This window comes from Pongo abelii, chromosome 7 (genome assembly GCF_028885655.2).
Source record: "Pongo abelii isolate AG06213 chromosome 7, NHGRI_mPonAbe1-v2.0_pri, whole genome shotgun sequence".
NCBI lineage: Eukaryota > Metazoa > Chordata > Mammalia > Primates > Hominidae > Pongo > Pongo abelii.
The window spans coordinates 157,100,290-157,117,691 of record NC_071992.2 but is presented as its reverse complement, the minus strand read 5'-3'; the positions used below and the strand labels follow the sequence as shown (position 1 = coordinate 157,117,691).

General features: G+C 41.6%; 1 protein-coding gene across 34 annotated transcripts in view; it reads left to right on the top strand.

Moving 5' to 3' along the window:
• PTK2 (protein tyrosine kinase 2) overlaps nucleotides 1-17,402 on the top strand; it is a 341,630-nt gene that overhangs the window by 300,413 nt on the left and 23,815 nt on the right. For 26 of the 34 annotated variants that reach the window (XM_054518897.2, XM_063726842.1, XM_054518900.2 and 23 more), the window contains one exon: nucleotides 13,304-13,366. The exons of 7 other annotated variants lie outside the window; for them this stretch is intronic. In XM_054518897.2, coding sequence (XP_054374872.1) covers nucleotides 13,304-13,366 — 63 coding nt within the window. Of the gene's footprint in view, nucleotides 1-12,872; nucleotides 13,228-13,303; nucleotides 13,367-17,402 lie in introns of those variants that run through there. One more of the 34 variants, XM_063726848.1, reaches the window with a different exon arrangement.

Genomic DNA, 17,402 nt, shown 5'->3' with positions numbered 1-17,402 from the left:
TTAAGACTCTAATAGCATCCCAGAGTTAAAACCACTAGTGTTTCTACAGCAGAATGCAAATAATCACATTAACAGTTAAATGAAAATTATAAGATGCTTCATCTGTTCAGGTTTTACTACCATATTAGTTTGTTTCAAACATAAAAAAGCACACTTAACATTTTCAGCACTTTTTAGGTTTTGGAAATGAGGATAGAGGAATGTGGACCTGTCCATTTATTGTCTTCATTTTAACAGAACAAGAAATAGAGACCTAGAGAGACCCTGGGCCACAGAGCAAGACTCTGTCTCTTAAGGAAAAAAAAAAAAAAAAACTTGCAATAATGGGTTATTTGCTTTTTAAATTATCTTTTAGGGATAAATTTCTCTAAAATTTTAGTAGTGTCATTATGGACTCAGAAATATGAACATTTGTTTGGTTTTTGCATTACCACATTGTTTACCCAGAAACAACTCCTGCTTCCATGTCAGCTTACATATAAACTATTGCATCTTGCTACTGCAGGCTGTATAACAAGACAGCTAAGATTTGCCTTCCTGGCATTAATGACTGATGCGAACCTCCTCCCGGATGTGTCTGGACATACGCATGGGAAATGTCTTCCTTCAGGCAACCCTTATTGAAAACCACTTCAGAAGTCCCTTGGGGACAGAGAGGAAGTGGTGGGACAGAGCAATCTCTGTATGTTACTTGACACAAAGGTCCTTTTAGACTCATGGTCCCTGCTGCCAAGCAGTTCTGTGCCCTCAACCTCAGAACTAAGGACTGTGAGAACCCATTCCCCACTCTCCTTGAACCCAGAATAGCTATTTCAGTCTTCCTATAGTTGCCTCAATCGTATTATGGCTGAAAGAAGCTAGTATTCATAATTTCGAGCCAGTAACTTTACCTGGTCTCTCATGCTTTGCATCATCAGACATTCACTGACACTAACTTTGTGTTAAATTTAACTAATTTAGAATTTTGAAAGCATAGGATAAAACTTTCCTGCTGAATTAAAGCAAATCTTGAGGTTGTAAGGCAGATGGAAAAAAAATTGTTATTTTTGGCCTGGCACGGTGGATCACACCTGTAATCCATCCCAGCACTTTGGGAGGCCAAGGTGGGCAGATCACTTGAGGCCAGGAGTTCGAGACCAGCCTAGCCCACATGGTGAAACCCCATCTCTACTAAAAAAGAAAAAAAAAAAAAAATACAAAAATTAGGCAGGTGCAGTGGCTCATGCCTGTAATCCCAGCACTTCGGGAGGCTGAGGCGGGCTGATCACTTGAGGTCAGAAGTTCGAGACCACCCTGGCCAACATGGCAAAACCCCATCTCTACTAAAAATACAAAAATTAGCCAGGTATGGTGATATCAGCATGCCTGTAATCCCAGCTACTCAGGAGGCTGAGGCAGAAGAATTACTTGAACTCAGGAGGTGGAGGTTGCAGTGAGCCAAGATGGCGCGCTATACTCCAACCTGGGTGACAGAGCAAAACTCCGTCTCAAAAAAACAAAAATTAGCCAGGCATGGTGGCACACACCTGTAGTCCCAGCTATTCAGGAGACTCAGGCATGAGAATTGCTTGAACCCAGGAGGTGGTGGTTGCAGTTAGCCAAGATTGTACCACTGCACTCCAGCCTGGGTGACAGAGTCAGACTCTGTCTGGAAAAAAAGAAAAAAAATTTTATTGTTTACTACTGCTAGTCTGAGTGAATTAATTTGGATATTATATCTATTCTAAGAACATATCTACTGTTCTCTAGTCCTACATTTTAAACCTATTTTTTGTCCAGATAGCCTCTTTTACCAGACAGCATTGATTTGTGTTTTTAAAAGTAGATGTTATAAATTCTCCAAACTAGAGTTCTTGTATTTCATTCCCACGTATGACTGCATTTGGACAAAGGGTTTGCTACCAAATGTTATGGTACTGCTGTGATGTTGCTCTGACAAAGAAGAACATCAGAAAGAGCAGAAGAGGACCCTGTGTGTCACTAGGGGGACTTGAGGGAGGCAGCAGAGTATAGATAGCATTTGAGCCAAGGCTTAAAGGAGAAATTGGAATTTTTAGGGCACACAGGCTCAGGAAATACATTCCAGGAAGAGCGAAGAGTGTGGGTAATGACATGGGGTCAAAAGGCTATATTCCAGCCAGGCACAGTGACTGTAATCTCAGCTACTCGGCAGTTTGAGGCAGGGAGATCGCTTGAGTCTAGGAGTTTGAGACTAGCCTGGGCTTAGCAAGACCCTGTGGCAAAAAAAAAAAAAGCCCTAAAGGGAGGAGGATCAAGTACCCAGAATTCCTACAATATATTATCTAAAATGTCTAATCTCCAACAAAAAATTACAAGACATACAAAGGAACAGAAATATATATGAATGATAGACAAAAGAAAAAAAGACTGTTCTGGCTGGGCACAGTGGCTCACGCCTGTAACCCCAGCACTTTGGGAGGCTGAGGCAGGTGGATCATCTGAAGTCAGGAGTTCGAGACCGGCCTGGCCAACATGGTGAAACCCCATCTGTACTGAAAATACAAAATTGGCATGCCTATAATCCTGGCTACTTGTGAGGCTGAGGCAGGAGTATCGTTTGAACCTGGAAGGCGGAGGTTGCAGTAAGCCAAGATCATGCCACTGTACTCCAGCCTGGGCAACAGAGCAAGACTCTGTTCAAAAAAAAACACACACACACGCACACACACAAACTGTATTCTAAGAACTTCCTGTAGCTAGATGTGAGCAAAGCAGAGCATGTTTTGTTTTGTTTTGTTTTTGGTTTTTTTTTTACTTAATAACCATGTAATTGGAGCATCTTCATTTGGTCCTAAACCTGTCTGTTGGGTAACCTCTGAGATAGCTTGCCTGGTGCTAAACTTGGAGGCCATGATGGCATCGAGGCAATTTCCCACTCAAGTACCTTTCCTTTTTTTTTTTTTTTTTTTTCCCTTTTCCCGGAAACAGGGTCTCACACTGTCACACCCAGGGTAGAGTGCAGTGGCACAATCACGGCTCACTCCAGCCTTGACCTCCTGGGCTCAATCTGTCCTCCCACCTCAGCCTCCCAAGTAGCTGCGACTACAGTCACGCACCACCACGCCCAGCTAATTTTTGTATTTTTGGTAGAGTTTCATCATATTGGCCAGGCTGGAACAAGTACCTTTCTTAATGCCCGTAAGATGGTATTGTATTTTTCTCTTTGCTTGTTTTCCTTACTAGACTGAGCACCCCATGAGTGCAGAGACCATGGACCATGTCTTTTCTATTCCCCATTCAGTCCACAGTGCCAAGCATATGGAAAGCTGTCAGTGTTGACTGATTGAATGAATGTTTCTTTTTTCTCTTTCATGAGTTTATTTTTTTCTTTTTGTAAATGAGTGTTTTTTAACTCATGCCTTTTCTCATGCTGCTGTGTCTGTCTGGAATGCTCAGAATCTGCCTGAGGAACACCTTTTTGTCTTTAAAGATTATTTTTGTGTCATCTCAAGGACGATACATTCCCTACACCAGGGTTTCTCAGCCTGGGCATTGTTGATCTTTGGGGCTGGCTAATTCTTTGTTGTAGGAGACTGTCCTATGAATAGTAGGAGTTGTTAGCAACATCCCTGGCCTCTACCCACAAGGTGCCAGAGAACCTTACTGAGTGCCAAGTGTGAATCTTGAATGAACTTATTTTATTATGATGTGCACTACTGCGTTCTCTCCCCCAACCCCCTGCACTCTCACACATGCTCACTCTCACCCTCTTTCTCTAATAAAACATAAGTTCCTTAAGGGCAGCAACTGTGACTTAACTGTCTTTATCCTGCTTCGTTTTTCTTCTAATGTTTCTCACTGTATGACAATGTCTCACTTGTTTTCCTGTCTCCTCCACTAAAGTGTAAGCATCACAAAGATGGGAACTTTATTTATTCAGCACTCTCCCCCAGCTCCCATAGTACCGTTTGTTCAGCAGTAATAAGGCTCAACCAGTATTTATTAAGCAAATGAATGTACCACCTTACAGTGTTAAGCATCTAAATGTTAGAGGTCAAGAGGAAGGAAGAATCCAGGACAGGGATCATAGCATTGGTGTCACTATTTTTCATCTAAATGAAAAATAAAAACAAGTCATGCATGAACCCTGGGGAAGTAGATATTATAATTATTTTACAAATGAATAAATTAAAATTTAATATACATAAAAGTCATGGGGGACCTTTTAAAATTCAGTTCCCCAGGACTAGAGAACTGCAGTGGATCTGGAGAGGCCAAGGACTTAGAGTGATAACAAGCACCCCAGTTGATTTTTGAGACACGGTCCCAAGGTCACTCTCTGATCTTAGGCCTGGCAATGCTTTTCAAGATTTCAAGCAGATGGCATCTCAGAAAGATCACCTGAGGGCCGGGCACCGTGGCTCATGCCTCTAATCCCAGTACTTTGGGAGGCTGAGGCAGATGGTTCATCTGAGGTCAGGAGTTCAAGACCAACATGGCGAAACCCCATCTCTACTAAAAATACAAAAATTAGCCAGGCCTGGTGGTGCTCTCCTGTAATCCCAGCTACTTAGGAGGCTGCAGCAGAAGAATTGCTTGAACCCAAGAGGCAGAGGTTGCAGTGAGCTGAGATTGTTCCACTACACTCTAGCCTGGGTGACAGAGTGAGACTCCGTCTCAAAAAAAAAGGACCACCTTAGCCTTGCTTGCTGACTGATGGCTCAGAGGGCAAGATAGGAAATGCAGAGATCCAATAGGAAGTTGAGTGGTCATTCAAATAAATGACAGCAGGGTCTAAGCTGGAAAAGGCAAAGTGGGAAGGAGCAGAGAAGACAGACTTAAAAGGGACAAGATTTGGTGAACTGGTATAGGAGGTCAAGAGGAAGGAAGAATCCAGGACAGAAATCATAGCATTGGTGTCACCAAAAATAACATTGTGCTACCAAATGAAATAAAATTCAGATTGAGGAGTCCATGTCAGGGAAACATGATGATGCCAGGTTTGGACATTTGGGATATGCAAATGGGAATGCAGAGGAGGCAGCTGGATATAGGGCACAGAGCCCAGAGGAGGTGGTCTGTGCTGGAGATTCAGATTTTTAGACAGCTGCATGGAAAGCTTGGTGCACTGGGAATAACGCCTGGTGCAGGTGTAGTGTGAGGACCACCCTGACCACCTCTCAGTTGGAAGGTAGTGTGTGTTGGATGTAGAAGCTCTTGTGACACTGTCGAGCGGTGATGGTGGCAGCTAGGTCTCTGGGTATGCACACACGTGCTTTATGGTCCTTAATTTGGTGAAGAGACTCTAACAATGGTAATTATATCTCGTTGTGGTCCTTTTTATGCTGTGTATGTGTAAAAATTACTGTTGGTTTCCATGGTATCTGCTATTTACAAGCTTGTTTCTGTGTCTTGGCCTTTGGCATGAGCTAGGCCCAGAGCTATTGGTCTGTGTCCTTGCAGCCACCAGGCCAGGCCGCTGCACCTACTTTTAGGTTAAACAGGTGATTGTTGAAGCTGTGTGTCAGAAGTCTTTCTGTCCTCTTAGGCCAAGGAACCTTCCAATACAGGGCTTCTCAGACTGCATGGAAGGGCCATTTGTATCTTTCTAAACCGTTGCAGACCAATACTCTTGTAAAATAAAATTTCAAAATCATTGACTAGAAAAAGACATAAAAATATAAGCCAGACTTTTTTGACAGCCCCAAAATTACTGTTTCAAATTGCTATAAAAATGTCTAAAGATGCTCACTAGGCCGGGCACGGTGGCTCACACCTGTAATCCCAGCATTTTGGGAGGCTGAGGCGGGCGGATCACGAGGTCGGGAGATGGAGACCATTCTGGCTAACACAGTGAAACCCCGTCTCTACTAAAAATACAAAAAATTAGCTGGGCATAGTGGCAGGTGCCTGTAGTCCCAGCTACTCAGGAGGCCGAGGCAGGAGAATGGCGTGAACCCGGGAGGCGGAGCTTGCAGTGAGCCGAGATCGCGCCACTGCACTCCAGCCTGGGCGACAGCGAGACTCCGTCTCAAAAAAAAAAAAGATGCTTACCTTCTGTTTTCATCTTCATAAACTGGTTCATTCCCAGACCCACCCAGGCCTACTGCTCTGGTCCTGCCATTTACTTCAGTAAGGTCAGCTGTGCACCCTATTAGGTAAGTTCTGTTCTTGTTTGAAAAATTAACTTGCTTTGTCAGTAGTATTACCCAAATTTTAGATCAAAACAGATGTCTTCTGACATCTGTTTTCAGAGATCACATCATCACATCATTTTTTATGGTTGCTACTGCTAGTTACATCTATTACTTTTTGAGTACTTCAGTGGGTCAGGAGTCCCTCCTCTGGATCTCTGCATTATCTCAACAACCCTGCACAGAATGTGTTTTATGATAGCAGCCCGGATGCTCTTGCCCAAGGTCATGTGGCCCCACAGCAGATACTCTGTACTATACCTAGCTCTCCCTTTTTTTTTTTTTTTTTTTTTTTTAATTGAGACAAAGTCTCACTCTGTGGCCCTGGCTGGAGTGCAGTGGCACAATACTAGTTCACTGCATCCCTAACCTCCTGGGCTCAAGTCATCCTCCTGCCAGAGTAGCTGTGACTACAGGCATATGCCACCAAACCTGGCTAATTTTGTTATTTTTTTTTATAGAGATAGGGTCTCACTTTGTTGTCCGTGCTGGTCTCAAACTCCCGGGATCAAGCAGTTCTCCCACCGTGGCTTCACAAAATGTTGGGATTACAGGCGTGAGTCACCATGCCTGGCCCCACACTCCCTTCTCTTGTTCCCAGGTCAGCTACTGTCCTTTCTGAAATAGTTCTGTGCCTGCAAATATACTCTGAAAGCTGTCTTACAAAGTGAGTGCCGGAGATTGCTGGCAACCTTAGTTAGAACCTCAGTTGGTTGAAAGAGCTTTCTTTCCTATTGGGCATTGCTTAAAAATAGAGTAACTTTGCAACTTGCTTTTTTTTATTACTGCGTGCACAATAATTTTCTAATGTGATACTATGCTTAAAACAGGATTTTAATTTTAAATGAGAAAGCCCTATCTATATAAAGCCTACTTTGTGTTTTGAGAAAGAAATATGTGAGCATTTTCCCTCACATAGCAGATCCGGTCAGTCTGAATGAAAGATGAATGCCGAGACGAGGAACTAAAGAGCAGTGGCAAGAGGCTGTCTGTCTGAAGCCAGGCTGCTGTCCCTGCTTCTGCTACACAGCAAGGCCACAGCACTCCTATTTTTTCCCTTATACCAGATTCCAGGTTTGAAAGCAGTACAGTGTAGTGAAAGAAGAAAAGACTGAGCTATAAATCTTAAATTTGAAGTTTTTTAAAGCCATACCCACATGAGAGTAGAGACTGTAGCTAACTCGAACTGTTTTTTTGGCTTGTTTGTTTTTGTTTGTTTTGAGATGAAGTCTTACTCTTGTCCCCCAGGCTGGAGTGAAATGGCGCGATCTCGGCACCCTGCAACCTCCGCCTCCCGGATTCAAGTGATTCTCCTGCCTCAGCCTCCCGAGTAGCTGGGACTACAGGCGCCTGCCACCATGCCCGGCTAATTTTTGTATTTTTAGTAGAGATGGGGTTTCACCATGTTGGCCAGGCTGGTCTTGAACTCCTGACCTCAGGTGATCCACCCACCTCGGCCTCCCATAGTGCTGGGATTACAGGTGTGAGCCACTGCACCTGGCTGAGAATCTATTCTTTCTGATTGGCTGTCTTTGGCTGTATTGCCCTTCAGTTCCTAATAGGCACTCATCTTTCATTCAGGAGGTCCGTGTATGCTGTATACAGCATATAGTTAGAGCTACTGTATTTCGTTCACAGAACAGAAGTAGATTTTATATGGATAAGCCTTTCTCATTTTAAAATTAAAATCCTGTCTTTAGGAAAATACCACATTAGGGAATTATGCATTAAAGAAAGTTATTTCATAAAATTTATATGGAAATAAAAATAGATTAATTCATGTAAACACATCAAACAATACCTTACTCTATAGGCAAAAATATAAATGAGTTGCATTTTTTGTTTAAGTAAAACAGTAAATATTTCCTGCCTATAGAAGGTACTTATTATCTGTTGACTGATTGAAGCCCACCTCCACTGTTTAAGAGGTGTTACCACAAGCAACTAAATCTTTCGAAGTCAAGTTCCTCGTCTATAGCATATCTCTTGTGCCTTGGATGTTAATTGAAGCATTCCTTCAGCAAATATTTACTGCACATCTATGTGCGCAATGCTGCCAGGCACTTCTTTAATTCTGATAATGACTGACTGGGGTAGGTATTATTCTGCCTATTTTACAGGTGAGGAACTGGGCCTAGAGAAGTTATTTGCCTTGTCCAAAGGAGCATGGACAATCAGTTCACTAGAAAAATGCACAGGGCATTCGTTTCCTCCACCTGTTTATCCGGTGTTCTAGCAGGTAACAGAGATGCAGCAGTGAGGCAGACAGCTTCATAGCCTCTGTCTTCAAGGAACTTAGCTTCTCATTATAAGAAACAGAAATGGTCAACTATTTGGGGAAAGGGAGGAGGAGAGGAGCAAATTACAACAATATATTATACAGTATTTTCTTTATGAATTGGTTGAGAGTTTTAAAATGATAATACAGTGGTGCTAGGGTACAGTGAGAGAAATGCTATCACATATTACTGACATAGATGAAAATCAGGACAGCCTTGAGCAATTTGGAAACTTATACCAAGATTTTTCAAATGTTCAAACTCTTTGACTTAGTAATTCCTTTCTTAGAAATCTGCTCCAGAGACAGGAAGATCACTTGAGCACAGGAGTTTAAGACCAGCCTGGATAACATAGTGAGACCCCCGCCTCCAACCATCTCTAAAATAAAAAGAAAAGAAATCTGTCCCAGGGAAATAATCAGGGACTTAGTCAAAGATTTGTATACAAAGGTGTTCATCTACAACCTATTTATAAAGGATTTTGAAAATGACCCTAATGTCCAACAATAAAAGAACTATTTATTTTAACTCTTATGTGGCACCAACTTAGTACTTTGCAAATATTAACTCATTTCATCCTCCTAACAATCCTATGTGTTGGTTACAGTTACTGTTCCATTTTAGAGATGAAGAAATTGAGGCCCAGGTCACACAGCTTGTAAGGACTGGATCCTGATTTGAACCCAGGCCACCTGGTGCCACAGCTCACACCCTTCACTACCATTGTCTATTTTATGATGATAGTCATGCAGTGGAACGTTGTGCAGCCTTAAACATTGTTGTGTCAGTTTGCCCTGTATAAATGTTACGTGAAGGCTGCAGAATCATATGATGTGGCTCCATGTTTGTAAACATACATTTACACCACAGTATTAACTAATGATAATTACTTTTACATTTTAATTACTCCATAATAACTAATGATAATTACTTCCAAATGGTAAGGTTGAGTGATTTGTAATTTTTTCATCTATTTTCGCAGTATCTTAATTTTTCTACAGTAAGTGCATGTTTATTTTGTTAGATTATTGACAAATGAGGATGTATACAATATTTTAAAATAACAAAATTCATGTAACTATTAAATGACCGCATCGTAAATTGGGCCTGGTGGGTCTTTTGTTTTCTTAGACTGTAGCTCTAACTGGGCGTGGTGGCATGCATTTGTAGTCCCAACTACTCCAGAAACTGAGGTGGATGATTGCTTGAGGCCAGGAGTTCGAGGCTGTAATGCACTATGATTGTGCCTGTGAATAGCCGCTGCACTCTGACCTGGGCAGCAGATCAAGACCCTGTCTCTTAAAAATAGAAACTGTTGGCCTGGCACGGTGGCTCATGCCTGTAATCCCAGCACTTTGGGCGGCTGAGGCAGGCAGATCATGAGGTCAGGTGATCGAGACCATCCTGGCTAACACGGTGAAACCCCGTCTCTACTGAAAATACAAAAAATTAGCCGGGCGTGGTGGCGGACGCCTGTAGTCCCAGCTACTTGGGAGGCTGAGGCAGGAGAATGGCGTGAACCCGGGAGGCAGAGCTTGCAGTGAGCCGAGATCATACCACTGCACTCCAGCCTGGGTGACAGAGAGAGACTCCATCTCAAAAAAATAAATAAATAAAAAATAAAAATAAAAACTGTTGTCCTTCCTGCTACAGTAGAGTCAAACCTCATCACCTCCACTCTCTGTTTAGAGCCCTTCAACAGAACCCCTAAGCAGACCCAGCTCCCAGCTAGTCCCTCAAGTGAATGGGCAGAAGAGGAAAGTATAGTTTCAGACTTTTTTAAAGTTGCAAGAATGGCACAAAGAATTCCCACGTTCCCTTTACCTAGAGTCTCCACTTGTTAACATTTGACCTCATTTGCTTTGCATATTTGTACATACCATTTTTTCTGAACCATTTGGAAGTAAATACCAGATATCCTGCTTTTTAACTCTTAAATAGTTCAGTGTGAATTTCCTAAAAATAAGGATGTTCTCTTAAATAACCATAGCCGAGTTAACCAGTGTCAGGAAATTAACAATAATACAATACTGTTAGCTAATCAATGGACTATTCATATTTTACCAGTTGTCCACAGAATGCCCTTTCTAGAAAAAAGTCCTGGATCATGAGTTATATTTAGTTATCACATCTCTTGAGTTTCCTTTAAGCTTGAACAGTTCTTGGGTCTTCCCGAAATCTTTCCTGACCTTGATGTTTACGTTGAGTAATGTTCTGTGAATTGTCAATCTGGAGTCTCGTCTTCTCAGGTACTTTTTCTCAAAGTCCATTGTGTTTTGGAATATTTTTTCTAAAGTATATCTGGGATGTTTGGGCCCCACAAAGCTGCCTCTTCATTCAAGCAGTGGCAGAACCTCAGCATTCCACGGAATAGGATCTGTGAGTTCTGCTACTTGGAATAGGACCGCCCCAGTGAGTTCCCCTTCAGTTGCCAGTTGGAATCAGTGTATTACGTGTGTTTGCCTGGTTTCCTTTCTGTCTATTCCTGTCTATCTTACCTGTCAGAGAAGATTCTATCCTAGAAGTCAGGAACTATCTACCTCTGAATTTTCTCTTCAGCTATATTTCACACCCAGCCACAGCTGTCCATATCTAATGGGATAGTCCTCTCTGGTAAAATACACAGCATACTTTCTGCCATAGTCGCCAACTGCATGCCTCTAGGTTTGACTTCCCCTGTGTGGGCATTAGTTATATATATCACATCTGCAGTAAGAATTCATTTTTTAAATTATTGTTCGTTGATATTATAGTACATATAAACACAGTACAATGTTTTAAGTTATGCTCTTCAGAGTTCAGAAATATTTATTCTGAACTTTTCTGGTTTACTCATTGAGAGAGTTCTAACAGAGTGGAGTCTTGCTTAGTCACCCAGGCTGTGGTGCAGTGGTACAGTGGTAGCTCACTACAGCCTCAAACTCCTGGGCTCAAACCATCGCCCCACCTCAGCCTCTCCAGTAGCTGGGACTCAGGCACACACCATCATTCCCAGCTAATTGTTAAAATTTTTTTCTTTGTAGAGATGAGTTCTCACTATGTTGCCCAGGCTGGTCTTGATATCCTGGCCTCAAAGGGTCCTCCCACCTCAGCCTCCCAAACAGGTGAAATTGCAGGCACACACCACCACACCCAATGCTACATTTGAGGATTTAGGTCATTTTCCATCTATATTTAGCTATTGCTTTTAAATGAATATTTTTACATGAAAGGGAACATCTTTTTTTATGTAGTAGCATGGAGGTTAATTCAGTCGACATTGATGTGTTGAGTGCGCACCAACCAGGAACTGTGCCAGGCACTAGGGATATGGGGCTGATATACATGAGCTGTTTTGTAATTCTGTTGAATGAACAGATAAGTAAGTTGTAACTTTTGCCGTCTTTGCTTACTCTCTGCTGCTGCTGTCAGGGCTGTCTATTCTGTTTCAGGATGCCCCTGATTATTAGAATGTTTTTCCATAAGTGATCCAAAATCTGCCCTAAATTCAGGGACAACACACAAGTTTCACCTTTTCCCATATGGAATCCCTGAGGACTGTTAACAACAATCAGCCAGAGCCCCCTTTTAGTGATTAGCCATCAGGAGCTCCTTTACCCACTTCCTGGTAGGAGCTATTCTCAGACCTCAGCCAGCTACCTCCAGGCACTGTGCCTGGGAGGGAAGGAAAGGGGGAAGGGAGGAAGAAGGCAAAGGACAGTGCAGGGCCCCTGCCCTGGAAAGTTTGTTTACCTCTGAGCCATCAGAGGATCACTCTTACCTTAATGGTGGCTGTGTCCTTCACCAACTTCCTACTACACCCTGGCACCCACAACTGACCCCTGCTTTGATTAGAGATAGTTAAGACAGAGGCAAAAAGCCTAGTAGGAACTGGTACAATGAAAAGGGTTTGGGCTACAGCACTGGAATTGGAATTGGAAAAGAAGGGAGAGGTGAAGCTCGTTTCTCCATCCCCCACCCAACAAGTGCTTGCAGATGGTGTACTCAGTGGCAGGCTCAGGTGTGAGAAATAGGAGATACACAGACAAATCAGACATCAAGATGCTCCATCTCTAACGAGGGAAGTAATTATGCCTGATAGGTGCCAACATAGAGGTATCTGTAAGGCACAGGCTAAGAAGCAACCAGCTCTGCTGAAGAGGGAAACATGCTGCCAAGAAAGGGTGTCTGGCTGAGCCTTGAAGAGTGAACAGAAGTTTTCCAGGAAGAAGTACGTGGCCAGTGTTCATGGGCAAAGGGGAGGCAGGAGCCACTGTGGCTGAAGGCCAGTAACCCATACTGCGGGAGCACAGGGTTGTTTTCATGAGGAAAAGCCTTTCTACCCTGTTCCTTCACCATAAAGGCATGTAGCCTACTTCGTTTATTCTGATACTGATGAAATTTCCGTACTGTTATTTACATAAAATCTAGATTTCTCTGTTTGGTTTCTGTATTCTAGATGCAGTGTGGGAAAACAGTCTTGTAATTGAACTCATTTGCTACTTTGGCAAGACAGCCAAATCCGTATAAGCCATATTCTGTCAGAAAGCCGCAAGTAATGCCTGATATTTTTATCCTGGGGTTTCTTCTCAGTGAAGAAGAAAGCCTGCTGTGCTACTTGGAATAGAGGTGAGGTGCAGGTTGTCCAGCACTGGGTGGGCCAGTGCAGGTGCCAGTCTGTAAGGTGTGCGTGTGTGGAGAGGAATGCAGTTCTTCCCAAGGCAGCCAACCTTCATTCATCATCACTGGAATTTTTTTGAAATGGGGCAACTTTCAACTCTTCTTATTCAGAGGACAATTGTGTTAAAAAGGAAGGAATTTAATACAGAATCTGTCGAAAATTTTCAAATCAAAAGTGAAAATTTTTTGATTTTGTTTTAATTTCTTCAGAAACCTGATGTGAGACTCTCTCGAGGCAGTATTGACAGGGAGGATGGAAGTCTTCAGGGTCCGGTAAGCCTGAGTTTTCAGCAGGATTTGATTTCCAGTTCTCCTATGTGTGGACCATCAGTGTTTATGTCACAATATATCCAAGTTTACTAATATTTGTAATAGCGAACAGAATATTCTATAAAGTTAACATTTTAAGATTATGAAAATCTATGATGTACAGCCTAGAATTTTTATTCAGATACGGAAGTTTTCTGCACTTTGATAAAGGCTTTTTTTTTTAACTTTTATTTTAGTTTTGGGGTACATGTACAGATTTGTTATATAAGGAAATCGCATGTTGCAAGGGTTTGTTATACCGATCATTTGGCACCCAGGTGATAAGCATAATACCTGATAGGTAGTGTTTTGATCCTCACCCTCCTCTCACCCTCCTCCCACCCTTCACTCTCAAGTAGGCCCCGGAGTCTGTTGTTCCCTTCATTGTGTCCATGTGTACTCAGTGTTTAGCTCCCATTTATAAGTGAGAACATGCGGTATTGGTTTTCTGTTCCTGCGTTAGCTCACTTAAGATAATGATAATGACCTCTAGCTCCACCCATGTTGCTGCAGAGGAAATGATCTCATTCTTTTTGTGGCTACATAGTATTCCATAGTGTATACATACCACATTTTCTTTATCCAGTCTATCATTGATGGGTATTTAGGTTGATTCCATGACCTTGTTATTGTGAACAGTGCTGTGATGAATATAAGCATACATGTATCTTTATGGTAGAAAGATTTATATTCCTTTGGGTGTGTACCCAATAAGGGTCAAATGCTACTTCTGTTTTAAGTTCTGAGACATCGTCAAACTGCTTTCCACAGTGACCAAGTAATACATTCCCACCAGCAGTGGGAATAGAACATTCCCACTAAGTGTTCTATTCCTCCACAACCTCGCATCTGTTAATTTTTTGACTTTTTAATAATAGGCGTTCTGACTGGTGTGAGATGGCATCTCATTGTGGTTTTGATTTGCATTTCTCTAATGATTAGTGATATTGGGCATTTTTTCATATGCTTGTTGGCCATGTTTTATGTCGTCTTTTGAAAAGTGTCTGTTCATGTCCTTTGCCCACTTTTTAATGGGGCTGTTTGGTTTTACTTGTTAATTTGCTTTAAGTTCCTTATAGATGCTGGATATTAGACCTTTGTCAGATGCATAGTTTGCAAGTATTTTCTCCCATTCTGTGAGTTGTTTATTCTGCTGTTAGTTCCTTTTGCTGTAAAGAAGCTCTTTAGTTTAATTAGGTCCCATTTGTAATTTTTTGTTTGTTGCAATTGCTTTTGGTGTCCTCATCATGAAATCTTTGCAAGGGCCTATGTCCAGAATAGTATTTCCTAGGTTTTCTTCGAGGTTTTTTATAGTTTTAGGTTTTACATTTAAGTCTTTAATCCATCTTGAGTTGATTTTTGTATATGGTGTAAGGAAGGGACCCAGTTTTATTCTTTGGCATATGGCTAGCTGGTTGTCTCAGCACCATTTATTGAATAGGGAGTCCTTTCCCCATTGCTTGTTTTTGCCAACATTGTCAAAGATCAGATGGTTGTAGGTACGAAGCTTTATTTCTAGGCTTTGTATTCTGTTCTATTGGTCTGTGTGTCTGTTTTTGTACCAGTACCATGATGTTTTGGTTACTATAGCCTTGTAGTATAGTTTGAAGTCATGTAATGTAAAGTCCTCAGCTTTGTTCTTTTTGCTTAGGATTGCTTTGACTATTCAGGCTCTTTTTTGGTTCCATATGAATTTTAGAATAGCTTTTTCTAATTCTGTAAAGCATGTCATTGGTAGTTTGATAGGTACAGCATTGAATCTGTAAAGCACTTTGGGCAGTATGACCATTATAACGATATCAGTTCTTCCTGTCCATGAGCATGGAATGTTTTTCCATTTGTTTGCATCATCTCTGATTCCTTTCAGCAGTGTTTTGTAATTCTTATTGCAGAGATCTTTCACCTCCCTGGTTAGCTATATTCCTGGGTATTTTGTGTGTGTGGCTGTTGTAAATGGGATTACATTCTTGATTCAGCACTCAACTGGATGTTGTTGGTGTAGAGAAATGCTACTGATTTTTGTACATTGATTTTGTACCCTGAAATTTTGCTGAAGTTGTTTATCACAGGGGTCCCCATCTTCCTGGGCCACAGACCGGTATTGGTCCATAGTCTGTTAGGAACTGGGCCACACAGCAGGAGGTGAATGGCGGGCTAGCCAGCCTTAATGCCTGAGCTCTTCCTCCTGTCAGGTCAGTGGCAGCATTAGATTCTCATAGGCATGTGAACCCTATTGTGAACTGCGTGTGTGAGAGATCTAGATTGCACACTCCTTATGAGACTCTAATGCCTGATGATCTGAGATGGGACAGTTTCATCCCAAAACCATCCCCCACCCCATCCTCTGAGTCCGTGGAAAAATTGTCTTCTACGAAACCCGTCCCTGGTGCCAAAATGATTGGGGACTGCTCGTTTATCAGATCTAGGAGCTTTTGGGCCAAGACTATGGCGTTTTCTATGTATAAAATCATATCATCTACAAACACAGAAGTTTGATCTCTTCTCTTCCTATTTGGATGCCTTTTATTTCTTTGTCTTGCCTGATTGCTCTGCCTAGGACTTCCAGCACTAATGTTGAATAGATATGGTAAGAGTGGGCATCCTGGTCTTGTTTCAGTTCTTCAGGGGAGTGCTTCCAGCCTTTGCCCATTCATTCAATATGATGTTGGCTGTGGGTTTGTCATAGATGGCTCTTATTATTTTGAGTTATGTTCCTTCATTACCTAGTTTTTTGAGGGTTTTTAACATGAAGTGAGGTTGAATTTTATTGGAAGCCTTTTTTTTTTTTTTGCATCTATTGAGATAATCCTGTGGTTTTTGTTTTTAGTTCTGTTTATGTGATGAATCACATTTAATTGATTTTCATATGTTGAACCAACCTTGCATCCCAGGGGTGAAGCCTACTTGTTTGTGGTGGATTAGCTTTTTGTTGTGCTGCTGCTGGATTCGTTTTGCCAGTATTACGTTGAGGAATTTTGTATCTATGTTCATCAGGGATATTGGCCTGAAGTTTTCTTTTTTTGTTGTTTCTGCCAGGTTTGGGACTCAGAATGATTCTGGCCTCATAGAATGAGTTAGAGAGGAGTACCTCCTCCTCAATTTTTTGGAATGGTTTTAGTAAGAGTGCTACCAGCTCATCTTTGTACATCTGTTAGGATTCAACTGTGAAGCCATCTGGTCCTGGGCTTTTGATGGTTGGTAGGCTATCTATTACTGATTCAATTTCAGAGCTCATTATTGGTCTGTTCAAGGCTTCGATTTCTTCGTGGCTCAGTCTTGGGAATGTGTATGTGTCCAGGAATTCGTCCATATCTTCTAGATTTTCTAGTTCATGTGCATAGAGGTGTTCATAATGTTCTGTGATAGTTATATGTGTTTTTCTGTGGGGTTGGTGGTAATGTCCCCTTTGTCATTTCTGATTTTATTTATTTGGATCTTCTGTCTTTTTTTAATTAGTCTAGCTAGTGATCTATCATTGTTATGTATTCTTTCAAATAACCAATTTCTGGTTTCATTTATCTTTTGTATGGTTTTTCATGTCTCAATTTCATTTAGTTCAGCTCTGATTTTGGGTATTTCTTGTTTTCTGTTAGCTTTGGGGTTGATTTGCTCGTTTTTTTCTAGTTCCTCAAGGTACGATGTCAGGTTATTAATTTGAGATCTTTTTAACTTTTTGATGTAGATGTTTAGCACTATAAATTTTCCTCTTAACACTGCCTTAGCTGTGTTCAGGAGATTCTAGTATGTTGTATCTTTGTACTTATTAGTTTCAAAGAATTTCTTGATTTCTGCCTTACCCAGAAGTCATTCAGGAGCAGGTTGTTTAATTTCCACGTAATCATATGGTTTTGAACAATCTTCTTAGTACTGATTCTATTTTTATTGTGCTGTGGTCCTAGAGTGTGGTTGGTGTGATTTCAGTTTTTTTTTTAATTAGCTATACAATTGTTTTATAGCCAATTGTGTGGTTTATTTTAGAGTATGTACCATGTGCAGAGGA